At 34.6% G+C, this 18,504-nt stretch overlaps 1 protein-coding gene across 1 annotated transcript in view; it reads right to left on the bottom strand.

Moving 5' to 3' along the window:
- Positions 1-18,504, bottom strand: part of TRIP12 (thyroid hormone receptor interactor 12) — a 90,823-nt gene that overhangs the window by 35,818 nt on the left and 36,501 nt on the right. The window contains exons 5-17 of the mRNA XM_015816291.1: positions 16,498-16,603; positions 13,186-13,322; positions 9,157-9,240; positions 7,970-8,065; positions 7,309-7,457; positions 6,779-6,814; positions 6,398-6,493; positions 5,203-5,295; positions 4,889-5,050; positions 4,492-4,560; positions 4,243-4,408; positions 694-811; positions 414-570 (exon numbers count right to left, since the gene is read on the bottom strand). Of these exons, the coding sequence (XP_015671777.1) occupies positions 414-570; positions 694-811; positions 4,243-4,408; positions 4,492-4,560; positions 4,889-5,050; positions 5,203-5,295; positions 6,398-6,493; positions 6,779-6,814; positions 7,309-7,457; positions 7,970-8,065; positions 9,157-9,240; positions 13,186-13,322; positions 16,498-16,603 (1,469 nt within the window). The remainder of the gene's footprint in view (positions 1-413; positions 571-693; positions 812-4,242; positions 4,409-4,491; positions 4,561-4,888; positions 5,051-5,202; positions 5,296-6,397; positions 6,494-6,778; positions 6,815-7,308; positions 7,458-7,969; positions 8,066-9,156; positions 9,241-13,185; positions 13,323-16,497; positions 16,604-18,504) is intronic.

Genomic DNA, 18,504 nt, shown 5'->3' with positions numbered 1-18,504 from the left:
ATGATTTTTTTACCCACCATTTTGGCTTAATGTTATATGGAAATCAGGTCTATGAGTTCATAATACTTTTAAAGTTTATTGGCTTTTTTCTGTTTGATTGTTTAACAAACTTGATTTTATTTAATCTACCCTGTGATCCTGCTGAATGACAGTAGAGACATCTTTTCAATAGCAATATATACAATATTAGGAAGAAATACATTTCAATCATTCAGATAAAAAAGACAAATGATTCAGCAATTTATGAAAATTGCATTCATAAGTATCACATCTTGCCTACTAGTGCTAATTCCAAAGATCTACCTGCAATTCATAGTTGAAATTTGATTAGAAGTTACATTTATGACAGTGGCTGATAAGTGATGTCCAACCCCCTATATAAAATGCAGATGTTTATATGCTGATATTACTACCTCAATTATCCGGCTATCAATTCTGTTATAGGGATGCCAGAGACCCCTGTCATCTCGCCACTGCCATATTGCACCATCTGTGTTTTGCGCATTTCCTTTCTTTAGCATAGTGTCAACAGCAAAAATTCCTTCTTTAGGTAAGCATGGCATCAATTCACTAAAAAGAACAAGTCAACATTTTAACAGTAAATGTGTGTTTTAGCAACAGTATTCATCTCATTTTAGATATTATGAAATATGATCCTGGACAAAAACTGAATAATTTCAGAAAAAAACCTACCAGATAAGTGAAGTAAGTTCATACAGTTCTTGAGGACTTCTTGGAACAAGATCAATTTGTTCCTGACAACTCCCATTTGAGGCTCCACAAAGAAGAAAGTGAAGAGTTTCTGCAATATCTTTAGTAAAAAACACACAATTAGAATATTAGTTTCTGCTATAATGTGTAATCAACATGTTGCTTTGAAAACATATTATGCAGATTTACATGATGTAACTTAATCAGATATGTGAAAAAATGGTTATATATGCTAGTTTTACATGTAGGGTAGGGGTTTTTTGGTGGCTTATACAAATCAGATTATTTGATGATGATTCGAGAAATTCACTTGTAAACTGCCATGAATCTGTTGGAATCAATAGTCGTGTTTGATAAAATAAACAAACGCAATCAGAACATCCAAAAAATGAAATAAATTGAATATGCTATGCAAATCCAATTTTCAGTTACATAAATTAAGTACCCAGACACAACAATTGAAAAAAAAGCCAAACCACAACTTCACATGCCCTTGAAGGCAGAAAGATATGCATTATTTTCTTTCAGTACAAGTCTGTTTGGGCAAGTGTCATGACATACAACAACTGAAAGATATATTGTGGCCTTCTCAAGATGTTTGCAATGATCATTTTTAGAATGAGGCTTTTCTGTACAAATATATGTGTGTGTTTTTCTCAGGAATGTCAACATTTACAGAATGGAAGAAAAAGGAAGAAGAGGAAGGAGGCATTTTTATAAAAGCAATTATGTCAATAGCTACTTTAAACCACAGTTCATTCTACTCTCCATTAATTTTTTAAAAAAAAACTGTTTTGCAAAATAGAGTTTAGTGCAGTAAAAGCTGTTGAATTTTGATTATGTCAAAGCTACACCAAAACTACAACATTAGAACAATGTTTTCCCCATTACATTTTCTGTAGCTAATAGTATATAGACATCCAGTGCTAGTTCATACTTGAAAACATATTTTTATTATCTATTTCAGTCAAATATTAGACTAGGATTTTGACAAAGAAATTGCTTTCATGGTCTGTCAGATGTCACTGAGAGACAATAAAGATCCTGATAATCTTCTTCAACACCTCAAGTGATTTGTTGTGGTATTCTTTTGAAGAGACTTGGTATTAGGGTCCTGTTTTTTTTAGCTCCCCCAATCTTTTGACACCTGATTCATAATTAATTTTGTGGCCCAATTCAAACAAATAGTTTGTACTTTGAACACCTTCATTACTTGGCTTGGCACCGATATCTATCGCCACAGATCTTTGGAGTCTTTTTCTAAGGCTACCCACTAAATAAAACATGGTACATATATGTGGAGTGCTTAGTGCTCTCTGAGCTTTGTTATTTTCTTGCAGAGGTTTTATTACCTGGCTAGATAACATCTTCTGGAAGGGAAAGGAATTTGCTCTCTATTTATATACAGTAATTTGGCCTGTCAGTATTGATGGAGGTGTTTTCTTCTCCTCAATAGTTGCTTGATTAGACTATTGCTCTGAGTTGGTAGTTCCTTTATTAGGGTATTGTTTACTGCTCGTCTGTCTTATGTTGCTCCTGGTATTAATCCTTACTTATCTGCGTATTATTACTGGCAAGGAGTGTTCTGATAATTTTTGTTTGTTTTTTAGCTTTTTTATTGACTGTTTTGAAGGGTATGTAAATATGGTTTAACTCTATGTCCCTGATGATTTGTCTGAATGCCAAGCTTACAGGATTCCCTACTGTTTTTGGATTTAACTTGGTCTAGCATCTTCACAGATTCCCAGTTGAAACTATGGCTAAGTCTGTCCATATGTTCTGAAATTTAGTAATTTTCATTGTATATTCTGTCTGTCCTACATAGTGGCTATTATAGTTCTTACACATGTTGTACCCGATTTCTGTTTTTTCTTCTTTGGTTACTGGGTAATTTGGTGTATTTAAGATGATTTGGAGGCCTTTCATTAGTTTGTATACTATGGTAGTGCTATAGTTTGTATACTGTGGTTGTACTAGTCTGTGCAATGTGTTTGATGTATGGCAATGTTATCCTTTTCATAGCTTGTGTTGGTTATAGTGGGTTGAATGATAAGGCACTTTCTGATATAGTTGTGTGGGTATCTGTCTTGTTGGAAGGTGCTGTATAGGCGGTCTGCTTCCTTCTTTTGGCATTCTGAGTTGCTGCAGTATGCTTCTGATCATCTATATAATGTTCTTACCTAGTTCCTTCAGTGGAAAGTGAGGTTATTTTGGTAGTGGAGCACTTGGTTGGTGTAGATGGTTCTTCAATATATTGCTTCTAATTTGCCACCATTTTGTTTGCTGATAAGAATATCCAGGAAGACTATTGGTAGTCTTTGACTTATAACCATTAGTTTAACAATGGTCTGGAATTATGGCAGCCCATAAAGAACTCCAGCCGTTGCAAAACATTGCAGTGACGATTGCAATATGGGTGCTTGGGAACCTGTTTGCCCTTACAACAGGTTGCCAATCACCCTTTGATCATGTGATCCCCATTTGCAATCTGCTCTGCCAGTTTCCCCAGAAGGTCAATGGAGAAACTGTCATGGAAGGTGGCAAGCTGTTGCCACCTGCTGAGAAGACTCACTCTTGTCTCTGAGGGCTGGCTAAAAGGGAGCTGAACTTCCATACAGGCAGCTCTTTTAGCCAATCTCCAGAAATGAGAGGGAGCCAAAATCCAAGCAGAAAGACAGCATGTAAATGTGAGGTACAGGGGAGGCCCAGGGAGACCTGACAAAGGCCATGCTTATCTCTTCACTCAGGGGCTGAAAATCCTGCTTGGATTTTGGCAGGGAAGATTTTCAGCTTCTGAGTGAAGCCTCCAGGATCCCCCCTATCCCGAGTCACCCCACACAGCTTACCTGGCACCTAATAATCATAATCAGGAATGCCCGGATTGTAGTGGTTGAGAGAAGTAGTCATGTGAACATCTTGTTTAATGACTGCTTCACTTACTGACCAAGATTCCGGTCCTAACTGTGGTCTTACATTGAGGACTACCTGTTCTGTGGTGTGTGTTTTTTTCTCTTGTGAATTTTATTCCTTTGAAGATGTTGATTGTTTCATGTATCTTCTGTTGATGTTGTTTCATGTGTTCCATTTGTGTTTGTGTGTCTCAGGCATTAAATGTCATTGCCAGGGGAATTCATAGCACCCAGTATGATGACATTCCATAGCCAAAGTTTTTTTAAAATATTACTCATTTCTCTTTATCTGTCTTTCATCTAAGCTGCTTTTATCCTATTGTTTTCCGCTTTTTTTTTAAATCAAGTTTTTATTATCCGCTTTTACAGTTGTGTTACTATCTTTCTATACTGCTAGAATGGTCTTGCTATGTAGCGGCCTACAAGATTTTATTCTCAGCTAATGTCGATAAACTTTTCCTCAAGAAATGTGCTGCAGTACCCTTGTCAGATTCTTAAAAAAAAAATTTCTATTGCTACCCTATGCATCACCCTTTCGCCAGCTTGGCACTTACTGATTTGTTGGACTTTATCTATAAAAACTACCAGCTAGTAAACAAAAATAATTGACACAAGAACTTACTTTGCTTCATAAGCTGAACTGCTAGCATAGGACAGTTGGAACACATTAGGGAAAACATGCGCACCACCATGATGAACATCCCTGAGCTCAAAATTGGAGGAGTCACTACTAGGAGTTGTTGAATATTTGTAAGCAAATCCTTAGAAGCAACCTGCTGCAGCAGATTCTTTGAAAAAAGGAAGAGAAATTATTAATACTCCGTATAATCACACCTTTTTAAGATTATACTGAAGAAAAAAAAGACGCTACCTCTTCATGTTGGAAGTTGTCCACCAAACGTGCAAAACAAAGGCAAGTGCTTTCTACTGACTTTTTATCCTATATGGTTTGAATACAAATATTATGTTTTAATATACAGATATACAATGTTAGGCATATCAAGAACTAAAATCCTGAAAAATGTCATTAAGAACTTAAAGACAGTGACCAAGAAATAAGCAAAAGTATCAAACTCAGCTCCAGTATCTGACAGGAACTGAATCTATTGCTTTTTTTACTTTGGCTATAAAGCGAGGTTGATATCAAGTATCTTCTCCCATAATGGATCTCACTATCATTTAGAATTATAGGAAATTCTTCATGAAATACCTTGAACCATACAACATGAAAGCCTTAAACCATACAATAGTTCAAAAGATTTTCCAACCTGGTGGGTTAGCCTTTGGGTAAGCAGTGGAAGAGAATCTGCAACAAAGTGAAACTCATCAGGAGTGATGCTTTGGCAGCAATTGGCAGCAATAGCTAATGCATTCCTCTGAGCATTTATGCTGAAAAACTCCAGGTACAGCAAACAGTCTGCTAAGCCCCCCTATAAAAACAAAAGTTAAAAAAAAATGTTTGAGTCATAAGAGAGTGGGGGAGGGGAGACAGGCATTTCTGGGAGACTTTATTTGCTTGAAGAGAAAACTATGGTAATGATCACTATAAAATAACTATTTTTTAATTGGAAGCAATACTTACTGCCTGCAAAATAGCTTTACTATGTCTGCGTGATAACATCTCCAAGGCAGTCAATGCTTGCTCTGCCACATCAATACACTGAATAACTTGAAGCTAGGACAAAAGAAAATTATGTAACAAATCATTTACATTTTCAATTGATATTTTTCCTCTCAGTCATTTTAGCAGTTTTTAAAAAACATTTCAAAATACAGAGAAGCCTAAAGTATATAAGGATCAGAAATTCTAAAAGAAAACTAAAAGTACTTCCCGAATTGAACTTATTATCAAAGACACCCTATTAGTTATTTTAAGTGTGTATTATTAGCTGCCATTTTCTCTGACACACATGGATAATTTCAAAATCTAGAAAAAATCTAGAACAGTCCTTACCAAACTTGGATAAATTACCCCAAATTAGGTAAAAGTGGTTTCTCTTTGGGTAACAACACATAAACCCATTATCCAATCACAAGAGGAAAATTTAAATTGACTTTTACTTATATTGGGCAACAAGGACTTTCTAATAAATAGTGTCGAGTAAAGAACAAAAAAGTTTGGGAAGCACTGATCTAGAAGATCTAAAAAGTTGATCTACTAGAATTTATACTAAATTCAGGGAGAGGAGATTCACTCATAAATATACATTAACATTATAAGAATATGTTTGGCTACAAATCGGGGGAAAATATAAGCAAAACAATTAAATAAGCCAAAGATGTCAATTAATCCCTGGGATTAAAACAAACAAAAAAAAGTATTTTGTACAAAGGATACAAGGAACATATTTCAAGTTTCCTTTAGGCCTAGATAAACAATGCTTAGATAACTGCTACATGTAGAAAGATTACTAGGCAAAAAAATCTAAATTTTACAATTTATCTGATCAATATTAGACAGACTTCACATTTCTATATTTAAACTTTTTCAAAACTCTTTTTCTATTCTCAAATGCACTAGTTCTATATTTTATACTGCTCCTGTTCTTTCTCTACTGTACATGTACATGTCATTAAGGTTTAAATAATAGTAGACATGAAATAATGATTAAGAATATTCAGATATAAATTATAAAATTATTTACTTCTTAAAAGAACTTATAGGAAATTCTGAATTCCTGTACCACAGTTAGTATTAAGTACAGCCAATGAACAATGACTTTGAGAACATTAATTGACAATGTCTTTTATTGCAATTCTTGATTGATCAGTTTTACCTTCTCCAAAAAAACAGGAATTGCATCCACCACAACCGCAGATGATCTGGGAAGTGCTTCCATCATATAGGTTAAGGCTCGACAAGCATGATTCATCTGTGAAAGCAATCAAATGCAAAAGCACTCCTGCTAGGTCACACCAAAAGCTTACTTATTTTGACACAGCATTTTCTTTCATAGTATAGCTAACTAGAAATCCCAAAGAAGCTCAGAAGCAGAACATTAAATCAATATTTCCCCTTCCTACTGCTAGTTCCTATAGATATTACTTTAGAGACAAAATGTTTCTAATCTTGAATCTAACTCTGAAATGGGTAGCTTTTAGACATTTGCAATCAAAATGTAGGTATACACAAACTATCTTTAAGATGAAATACTCACAATGTCGAAGTTGTGCTCCATCTGTAGCAAAGTTATCTGTAAATAATAGAAAAGAATCTTCTTTACTTATTGATTTATATTCCCCCTTTCCTTCAGAAGCTTAAGGCAGCAGGTTTATTGTGTTTATGTCTATTTCTTTATAGTTTATACAATCTTCCTTATTAGCAGTCTCAGTAATAGGTTAATGAAGTGTGCCTTCTACTATATTGAGTAGACAACAATCAGATCACACAAAAATTACAACTGTCGCCAAAAAAGGCTAGTAAAAAATGTTTCTAAAATTGAGCATCTCCCCATCCCTAAAGAATTTATGTTACTATTTTAGGTACATTGTTATATTATCTTAAGACAGTTTGAGAACTACTCTAACAGTTCATAACTTTTTATGCTATGGACCCCTTCAAATAAGTAACAATATGGGGAAAAACTTACATCCGTTTATCTACATGTTTCAATTGATCCATTTGGTCTTTCATGAAATCATAATGAACCAAAGGTAAAAGTTGATATGAATTAATGAATATGCTTACCAGAGCTGGAACAACACTCTTGACTGGAAAACCTCCTAAAGTTTCTTCATTACCCATGACCAATAACTGACACATTTCTATCACTGACTGTAACTGCTGGCTTTCATCAGTGGCTTGAAGCCCTTGTAGAAGTTGCTGAGCTTTAGAACCTAAAAAGGGAAAGGAATTCAAAGCATATTTGTTCACATTTTTACAATAGGTATTTGATTATAGGAGGCAATAACTTCATTAGTTCCTTATTTAAAAATGGTGTATGATTTTTATATGTTGATGGTGCTTAAAAGTTTTCCTTTCAGTCACAAATATATATTTCACATAGATATTACAAATACTTTCTAGACTGAGAAGCAGGAAAAGTATAATTTAAAAGTGTGCCTTCAATTAGCAAAGCTTGAACATTCTTACAGCACATAACTGGTTTTAGCATCACTTTAACTTCTTGTACTTTCACTCTTGGCTATAGTACTGAATAATAATATTCTATACTTTTCTGATGATTTATATCTGCAAAGTAAAAGTCGCCAGTTTTTATTACTTTACTACTGTCTTGAAAGTTAATAGGGTGGGGTCCATGGATATCTCCAACTGTTCCATTAGGCAGGTGCCTAATGAAGACTTACTGTCCTAAAATATTGTAAAATATGCAAATTAGTCTACTTACTAGCTCCACTTCCAATTGTTCGGTGGAATAGCTGAGACATTCGAGGACCAAGAGGACCAAATAGATGTGGAGGGAGTCCTCTAGCTTCTAACAGAGCTAGAAATAAAAAAAATGTAAATCTGCATTAAACACTTTGTATTAAATTACAAGCTGTGATTTGCATAATATAAATTTTCATTTTGTAGCATTTAAATGATTGAATCTTCTGCATTTTTATTTTACAAGATTATTATTAAGCAGTTAGATATTTCACTTTTGTAGAATCCTAGACATAAAACAATTTTCTCTTGAATGCCACTAACATTTATCATTATGCAGTTTTAATGGCCAGATATATTTTTGTTTATGCACAAAGTTTTAAATTTTGTAAAGTTTTGAAAAGTCATGTTAGATACATGCTACTTTAGCTTTACCTCTCTAAACCAAAATCAAGGAAACCTGCTCTTCTTCCATATTAAAAATACCAAAATTTGAATGGAAAATTTGCATCCCTACAAATAATGGATTTTAATTTCCAACAGCTTTAATAGGCATGACAATGGTCAAGAATGTTAAGAGCAGGAGTACAAACAAAATTTAGAGGTCACAGGCTCCCTTGTGTACTTTGGTTAGATGAACTAAAAATATCTTTAAGAATAAAAGGGGTCTGAATTCTAAATAAAATTATATCTACATAGATTGCAGGAGTTTCTCTAGTAATAAATGCCTTTGAATACTAAGGAGAGAAAACCAGATGCTTAAAAAGTAAAACAGTTTCTAAAAATCAGTTTCCCTAAATAAAATAGATTTTACAATTTATTACAATTCTTTAAATCATAATAATAATTCCAATGTACTCATTTATGCCAAAGATGATTGATATGACACTGAGTTTTAGCAGACCTTTAATTACTTGGTCAAAAAGACCAAGCATTTTGTTCAAGTTATAGAAAAAAATTGAAGTGAACATCAGAAAAGGGTTCTAAGAAAGGCTACAACGGTTTAAAACAGGCATGTCAAACTGCCAGCCTACGGGCCGGATGCATCACACCGAAACTGCGCCCACCCCATTCCCGGCAATGGGGGGAGGTCCTGATACGTCACGTGATGTCACATGATGTCGTGAGTTTGACATGCCTGGTTTAAAAAAAAATTAGAGAGTTGTAACCTTAAAATTGTTATTTATATAATGTAAGCTTAGTATGTACCTTGTAATCTTCCCATCTCAGAATCATCTGATTCACTTTCACCAGAGGTGGTCATGCCCACAGCCCCAGCAACAGAACTAGAAGCTAATGAAGAACACAAAATAAATGACATTAATAAATCATGCAGCTTACGTACTTACAAACTCAGAAATCTTCCTTCCAAAGTTGTCAAAGAAAATCTTTAACAACCTCAGTAGGAATTGGAATGGGCAAACAAAACAGCAGGTTTATTTTTAGTTTTGACTTACACAGTATGGAAAGACTGCACTTGAACAGTCAATTTAGGCTTTCAACCATGCATATGATTGAAACCTTCTGAATTTTTACATTTTTCTGATTTTTATTTGAAATAAGGTAACATAATTAAATACAAATCTGACAACTCTATAAAATATGATCAAGGTCAAGGGTTCGTCATAAGAGCTTGACAGATCTGAAATTATAGTATACAGATCTGAAATGTATACCAAAAAGTATTGGTATAACATCTTCACAACCCCCAAAAAAGAATGAAAATTACTATTGTAAAGAAATATTTCCCACAAAAATCAAGGAACATGTTCACATCTCTAAAAAACTTTTCCAAAGGAAACATTAACACCTTAACCAAAAATATAATACTACAATGTTAATTGTTATTCTGTTTAAATCATAAAATAAGAACAATAAGCCTATTGATCACCATACATTGATAACAATTTCATTTCTTTAATTGCATTTAATAATATTTTTTATCAAAATATATTGAATATACCAGATAAAAATGTATTTAACTGGATCACTATAGGAAAAACCCTGGCTCCTTTTAAACTATAGTAAAGACATTGCAAACCAGTTAAAAAAATGTTTGAGATATTTTCCCGTTCTCAAATATTATATTTACTTAACAAGCAATAGCAACTCTCATCCCAAATTAATTACTAGTGATAAGGGCTTTTCCTTAACTTCAATTATAAAACCTTGAACAATTGTATGTTATTAGAAAGATAATATGTCAGGGAGAAAAGATCAAGTCCAACATGAAGGTCCAATTAAACTAATTGTTAAATCATGACTATGCACAACAACTTGAGCTATCAGTAAACACCTGCTTGGGGTTGCCTAAGCATCATAAAATTCATTGTTATGTGCTATGGTTTGATGCCTTAGGATTTTAGAGTTAGTTTTCCTATACCAGGCCATGTATTCAATAAAACAGTAATCTTTTCAGAAATGAAAATGAGGCTGGACTTTTATTTGGATATTTGAGCTGGAGGTTGACACCTACAGATTACCAACCCACTTTGATTGGGTTAGTATGACCCTGTCCAGAGCTAAACATGGAGCATCTCTGGAAACAGAGGGCTTCCATACCCTCACAATCTCCCTATATTCTCAATAATGTCTCCTGACCAGCCCAGAATTAAGATACCAATCAGTGTTGTCTGCTTACTGGTGATACCTGAATCTATCCTAGTAAAGACCAGCTTCATTTACATTTAGCAGCTTCATTTACATTTTAAATAGGAAGAGGGAAAGTACTTATGTCTCTCCACAGTAGAAGGTCTTAAGGTTTGTCCTCCCACCCTTACCACTGATTTGAATCAGTACGTAGAAAGAAAAACCACAATACAATGCCCCTAATATCAAATCTCACAGATGGTTTAGAAGGATACCATGATTAATTATATTGAAAACCACTGAAAGATCAGGAGGTTTAAATTTCTCCACGTTGTTCTTGAGAGACTAATGTGAATTCATTTTCTCTGTACCTGAGCCTAAACCTTGACTGAAAGGACTAATCTGTTTTCTCCAGAATTCCATCCAACTTCAACAGCCACCAACCCTCAAACTTTCAATAACATTCTCCCAGAGGAAAAGATCGTGGGCTGGTGAAAGCTAATCTAAATTGCTAGGTAAAGTGAAGGCCAAAAGTGAATAGCTAATCTAAAATACTGGGTCAAGTGAAGGCTGCTTGATAACAGAGCGCACCATGTCTCCTTCAAGTCAGACAGCATCATCTTTTCCTTCAAAAAGTATTAATCACCATCCAAACTCAGCATTCTGTCACACTTTTGGAGTTTTTCATCAGCCAGAAGGAAGAATGGGGATTCAAGATTAAGTGGCTGTGCTGATTTAGCAGAAATCAGAACTAACTGACCCCTTTAAAATAATCCCACATAATCTTGCAAAATTATCTTCATAGGATCTGACCCATTAACAACCAATTAACATTCAAATTAAGAGTGAATCTAAGTGATTTTAGCCCACAAACTCTTCACGGTGACTCAAAACATGGTATTTTAGCCTATTTTCCTCCAAAGAGCCACAACACTTTAAACAGAACAACCAGCCAGGACTACAAGGGCATAATAAAACCATTAAAAATTGCTCTTGCCATGCTTACTGCCATAGTATAATGTAGTCTCAAACCCAAGTTCACATCTGTATTCAGTCAAATCAGGCCTTTTCTCTGTTGCTTCATCTCCGATAGCTCCCCACCCAGCAAACAAGGAAAAATTTCTGGATTGGCAAACTTGGAAAATCACTCAAGTATAATTCCATAACGTTACTAATCTTCAGCCACCAAAATGTTGGGGAAATGATTGCCACTGTAACTTTGGGGGGTGGAGGTGGAATCAAGTATTCTCAAATCAAGAAGATCCATTAGCCACCTGGGGTGGACAATCAAATAAATCTATTATAGTGGAAATTAGCAATACTATCAATTACATAGCATCACAGTGTACAGCCTTTAAGACAAAATGTAATTTTGCCTTTAAGACTTCAAAATACTATTTTAACCATCTACAATATTTTAGATATGGTGAGTATTAAGTTTTTAATTGTTTCTTTATTTAAATAAGCTCAGCTCATACCATATATTATTTTTAAAGTCTTAAATTTATCAGAACACATAAGAGGTTTAAAATCTATTTCAGTATCCTCAACTTTCAACCATAATTGGGATCGGAATCTCAGTCATTGATTGAAGCAGTCACTAAGTGAGATGCCTACATGACTGCTTCATTCAATAACTCCGTTCCAGCACTCCCATTAGTACTGGTTAAGCAATTTCCTGGGTTGTAAAGAAGATGGGCTGAAAGAGCTGCCTGCCAAGTTCAGCTCCCCTGTATGTGGAAGAGAACTCCTTTGGCAGGCTGCAGGAAAGGAGATCTGAGATCTGTTGCTTTATCCTGCCAGAGCAATTATGCTCTCACCAGTTGCAGGAAGAGAACCTGAAATCTTTAGCATCTGAGCTCCATTCATCTGCCAACTCTCCCAGAGACAAGAGGGAGTCCTCTCAGCAGGCAACAGCAACTTGTAACCTTCCCTGCCAGCTTCTCCACTGAGTTTCTGGGGAAGCCAGCAGAGAAGACTGCAAATAGGAATCATATAATTGCAGGAAGCTTGGCAATTGATTGTTAAGTGCAAACAGGTTGCCAAGCACCCAGATTGCAATCACATGACTGTAGGGATGGTAATACAATGGCCAGAAATGTTTTACAGTCCATACAGCACCATTTCCAAGACCGTTATAATTCCAAATCATCATTAAACGAACAGTCATAAGTTAAGGACTACCTGTAATTCAAATTTTAAAAATGCTTATATACTTAACTTACTTTGTTAACAATAATTATAAAGTGTTCAAATCCTTGAGGGCTGTAGGAAATTTACAACAGGAAAAGGAAAAAAATAATACAATCACAGTAAAAAAAAAAAAAGATATATGCCTTTAACAATTGGGTAGGATAGAGGTTTACTGAAATAATATCTATGTAACTTGGTTAAAGAATGTAAACAATATGTGGATTTCTGTATTTCTGGAGGGATCCTATTCCATAAAAGAAGGCCTACTTTGGATAATGTCTGTCATCTTGTGCTCAACCTATGAACTTTACAAGGAGAAACTCTAGCAAGATTTCTCTACACATGAGAAGCAAAATCAGTTCCAGCACAGTATTTCCTGATAAACCCAGCACTATATTAGAAGAAAGTACTCTATAGTGAAAGTAACCTAGAACTTATAGGTATTGTTTTCCTTACCTGCAGCTCCTTGTGGAGCCTCATCAGCTCGTGCAGCTGAAGAATTAACACCATCCTGATTGTTATCAGGATCAGCCATTTTCTCCTGTCGGCGAGCCTCAGCTGCTCCTCTTTTGCCCAGGCCAGAGCCTCGCCGACTAAAAAAACAGGTACAATCAGAAATCTTCTAAATAATGTTTTTAGTTTACAATGGATTCAAATGAAACCCTATACAGCCTATAGTAGTGCTTTTTCATTGTACGTTCAAAAATACTTTAAAAAGCAACTTCAATATATATAAGTACAAGTAGTCCTTGACTTACAATTGTTCATTTAGTGACTGTTTGAAGTTACAATGGCCCTGAAAAAAGTGACTTATGACCATTTTTCACAGTTATAACCTTTGCAGCATCCTCATGGTCACATGATCAAAATTCAGATGCTTGGCAACTGGTTCATACTTATGACCATTGCTGATAAGCACAGTCAATGGGGAAGCCGGATTCACTTAACAACCAGATTACTGTCTATCAATTGCAGTGATTCACTTAACAACTGTGACAAGAAAGGTTGTAAAATGGGCAAAACTCACTTAACAAATGTCTCACTTAACAACAGAAATTTTGGGTTCAATTGTGGTCGTAAGTCAAGGACTACCTGTATACCATCAATACCACATCTTGGCTAGCTGACTGTAATGACCTAATTCATGGAGAAATACTTCCATGTTAATGTCCATCTATTTTCAAAATCTATATAGCAAGCAAAAGATTTAGACTTCCTGCGGAAACCCTCCCACTGAGCTAGAAGCTAGGGTCAACAAATATTTCAAATGCCATCCCAAAAATCTTTAATCTTCTGTTAAATTATATTTTGTTTATTTAAAACATTTATATAACAATCCATTTTATAACCAACTCTGGGCAGCTCCCAATCAAAAGTAATTATTTCACTTGCAAATCAACATGTAGTTTTCGGGTTATGACAGCATTTGGGACCAAAACATTTATTGCTAAGTGATATGGTCATAAAAGCGCAATGTTATGTGACCATGTCACTTAGCTGTCATAACCCCAGTATGGCACAAGTCATCAAGTGGGAAGAGACAGGAGTCCCAGGCTAGGTGCTTAAGAGGATATGTAAGTGCTGCTGGGATATCTGCAGCTATCACAGGCAGGAATTACAGAGCTCAGGGTATGTGGGTGGGATGACTGCTACAGATAGGTGCTACAGAGTGCAAGTGGGTCAGGAGAGACTGCAGGCCTGCCAGTGGAAGCCACATGCACTATAGCATGCAGGCACATTGGCTGGGGCCATTGACAGGCCAGCGGGGGCTCAGTGGATGCTATGGATCATGGGTGGGCCAGTGGGAGCAGGAGGTTTGCATGAGTTATGGAATGGGGGGATGCTAGAGATGTTGTACTCTGCAGAAGATCTCCTTGGGAGAAAAAGTGGCAGGAGCAACTTGCAACCTCCTCTACAGCATCCTCACTGAATTTGCTTGTAGTAAGCTAGCAGGGAACTTTAGAAATACGATCACAAAACTGTGGGATGCTGCAATTGTTACATGCGCGAGGTTGCCAAGCATCTGAGTCATGAACAAGTGACTGGGGAATGCTGCAACAGCCAGAACTTTGAGGATTGGTCAAAATTACCACTTGTTCAAAGCCACTGTAACTTTGAATGGTTGCTGAACAAGTAGTCATAACTCGAGAGCTACTTGTACTTACTGCCAAGAACTATGGAATTTAAACCATAGAGAATCTATTAAGATTGATTCAAAATATTTCTTTTTCAAAAATATTTTATTTTTATTCCTATGTCCCTTAGTAACATTTTCACTTATTTTCCAAATCCACATCATTTCACTACTTGTTCTGTTACATTTGTCCACCACTCAAATATCCTCAAGTATATTGTTTTATCAGCTTACCAAACATCACTTTTTCAATGTATAGAGCTATGTATAATATTCTATTTTTTTCTATATTGATTTCAAAGTCTTTCTACCTACTTGTTGAAATATTTAAATACTCCATCAGCCATATGACTTCTCTGACTAAAGAATTTTAGACTGTTATCTTTTATATATTATCGATATTGTTTTATATTGAGAAAATTAGTACAGTCTTCTCATACGTTTTCCCCCAATACCTATATTTTAGTCGTATTTAAATCCTATCCTCATGCAATCACCTCTACTAGTTTTTGAAGACTTTTTTATGTTCACTATTTTATGCTATTCAATGTGTTTTAAATATGTAGCATGGTATTGCTTTTTCAAAGATTTGGCTAATTTGTTGGCTTATTAAATAACATTATCAAAGCACTTTGGGAAGCTGACAGGTACAAAAATCCAAATCACAATAATAAAAATAATATGGGACAAACAATAAAATTGCCACATTAAAAATTGATAAAAGAGCAGCATCTACTTCTTAAAAGTTTATCAGAAAAATATATTATTAACAAACTTCCAAAAGATTAAAAAAGAAACACCAACCTAGCTATTTCATAAAGATAGAGCAATTGCCTAATTTATGGTTAAATATTATATAAAGTTCTGCACAACTGACCAGCATTTCAGGACTTTTACTTAAACTTTATGTTTCTAACACATATGCTTGTACAACACCTATAGTTATACAATATATAATTACTCCCTAGAAACAACCTGGTTTAAATGAACAGTTCTTAAAGAACATATTTTTGAAAGAGAAATTCATAGAATTGTTGAATGGCCCAATTCAAATGCTTGTATGTCAGCAATATAAATTGAGTTATAACTTAACCTTATTACAACCTGCTTTCCTTCTTGATGTGTCTTGAATTAGGTATTATTTCCCTTATATCTCAAACTATGAAACTTCAAACTATAGTCTAAGGTCCTGTTTTAATTAAAACCTGACAACCAGAGTTTCTGGTTAAATGTAATAGGAACCAATAATTTAAGATGTGCTGTATCTCACAGTGGTCCAAAATGAGCATGGTGGGAACAATAAGAGGATGGCACAAATGGGAAATAAGTTTACATATATTTCAAATGATTAAGAAAGTTGTTTCAACTGGATATAGTTATCACATTTGGAATCCGCAAAATATTTAGTGTGGACCTGCTACTTCAGTACAATATTGAGAACAGATTGCTTATTTCAAACTGTGATTTTATATGTTATACTATTTCTCATATCATTAAAGTTATCAAATTAAACATACTATCAGGCACACAAATATAAACTGTCTGTTACGTTCATTTAAATTCTTTATAGGCTTTTCCCAAATGCGGTTTCTTCAACTATTTTAAAGTGTTCATAATTTTATATCACATTATACCTGGTACTAGCACAGGAGCCCGTGGTCTTTTGCCGTGTGCTCCGCCTCAAACTGGGGAGCTCAGCAGGTGGTGATTCACTGCGCTTTTTTGTAGATTTTCTCAAGCCTAAACAAATAGAAGATGGGTAATAATGACAGCTTATATTTCTTCACAAGTTTCCCAACATGAAATGTTCCCTTTCATTACACTCTTCACTCTTTTTACTCATTATCATTACCCATCATGAAAGAGAACTTCTACGCAGAGATGATTTAAGAAAAATAAAAATAGGGTAAAGTTATAAATGTATTTATTTTATACACCATACATTATACTATTTGATATTTGTTAGATTTATATTCTCACTTTCCTCCAGATACTCATTTGCTGAACATTATTCTGCCTATTTTTTTCTCTACAAATACAATTTTGTGAGATTGTTGGCCTAAGAATGACTGACCCACTGAACTTCCATGACTGACTTGAACCTTATCAGTTCTTCCTTAAATTCTATCTCATGCAACTGCATGTCCCATAGCATGTCCAGCTCTATGCTATGATCTATGGAAGTCTATAACATGCCTGATGTAGAGGACAGGAAAAAGAATATTTCAATAAACTATTTTCTTTAAGCCTAATAAAGATATATACAAACCATTCTGACTTTGAAATGCCTTGTTTAAAATTATGATTTTTAAATTTGAAACAAGATATTTCAATCTAATTTTATCTCAAAACAGTGCTGTTCTCTGCCCAGGACACTTTTGGAAACTAGTTCAATATCAGAATATCAAAACATTTGACAATACTATATAGAATATCTTGTATGAAATGAAACATCACAAAATAATATCATATCAAAAAATATGTCCATATACCGTATGAACATTTTGATATATCAACTTACCTAAAAGAAATTGCCTTCTAATGTTAACAACCTAACTATTCTGCAATGAAGAACTGATGTATAGGGAGAATCATCAAAATATGACGAGATACAAGAAATTCAAACAGGGATTAATTTTCAATCATTGTTGAAGCTAAAATAGACTTTTACATGAAATTAAAAAGCGGAGTAGCTTGATTTTCTTTTTTAGAAAGTCATAAATACCTGCACAAAATGAAAGGAACCAAATCCTTTCTACCTCAATAAATGGCATGACTTAAGCTATAATTTCTTTCCAAAAGATGATTGAAGGAAATTTCTTGAAACTATGGAAAATAATAAGAAAGGTGCTGACACAGTTTAGGATGCTCCCATATGCATGATCATAGAAAGAAAAAAAATCTTCCCTTCTCCTGGAGAGAATACAGGGACATGAGTGTTACCTTTTCTTTTATGAGTAGAAAGTGGAACATTAGAATTAAAAATAGTTTATACTAATGCCATCTCATCTACTTTTATTTTAATTTGCAGGGGGAAAAGGCAAAATACTGGAAAGGAGAAAGAATATTTGTACTATATGCTGGTATTATTTCTGTACAAGTTAAACATGTCAAATTATAAATTTTGAATACTGATCAAAGGAAAAAAAGAAACTCCTCAAGGACTTGTTTATGGGTTTATTTAAATTTATTTAAATCAGTGTAGTACTGTATGATTCAAAGCTAGGGCTGGTCAATGCTTTGAATTCAATTTCTAAAGGCTGCTTCAAAATGCAGTGGAGCACAAATGCAACGTTTATCTATAACTTTTTTTCGACAGATGCATGGTTATTCCCACGCAGCTGTCACATAATCCCAAAGTCCTGATTCGTTTACAAATTATAGGATATGATATCGTATTTGCTTCCTTGGATGTTCAGAAGTACCTTTTGTGGATTAAACTAAAGCACTATACAACTCTATGTAAACTACTTATTATGGCTACTAATGAATCCATTTAAATGATAACATCATTATATTGCTATTGTTGCTCCCTCTACTGGCTATCCATAGTAAAACTATATTGTTGCCCTTGTAACAGAGGCAAGAGAAAGGGAGCCGAGTTAGTAGGCTGAAATCTGAGAAAAAACAAGAAAGCAACA

Source organism: Protobothrops mucrosquamatus, unplaced genomic scaffold, assembly GCF_001527695.2.
Source record: "Protobothrops mucrosquamatus isolate PMUCROS unplaced genomic scaffold, P.Mucros_1.0 scaffold420, whole genome shotgun sequence".
Classification (NCBI taxonomy): Eukaryota; Metazoa; Chordata; class Lepidosauria; order Squamata; family Viperidae; genus Protobothrops; species Protobothrops mucrosquamatus.
The sequence above is the reverse complement of the archived record's forward strand: the minus strand, read 5'-3'. Positions and strand labels throughout refer to the sequence as shown.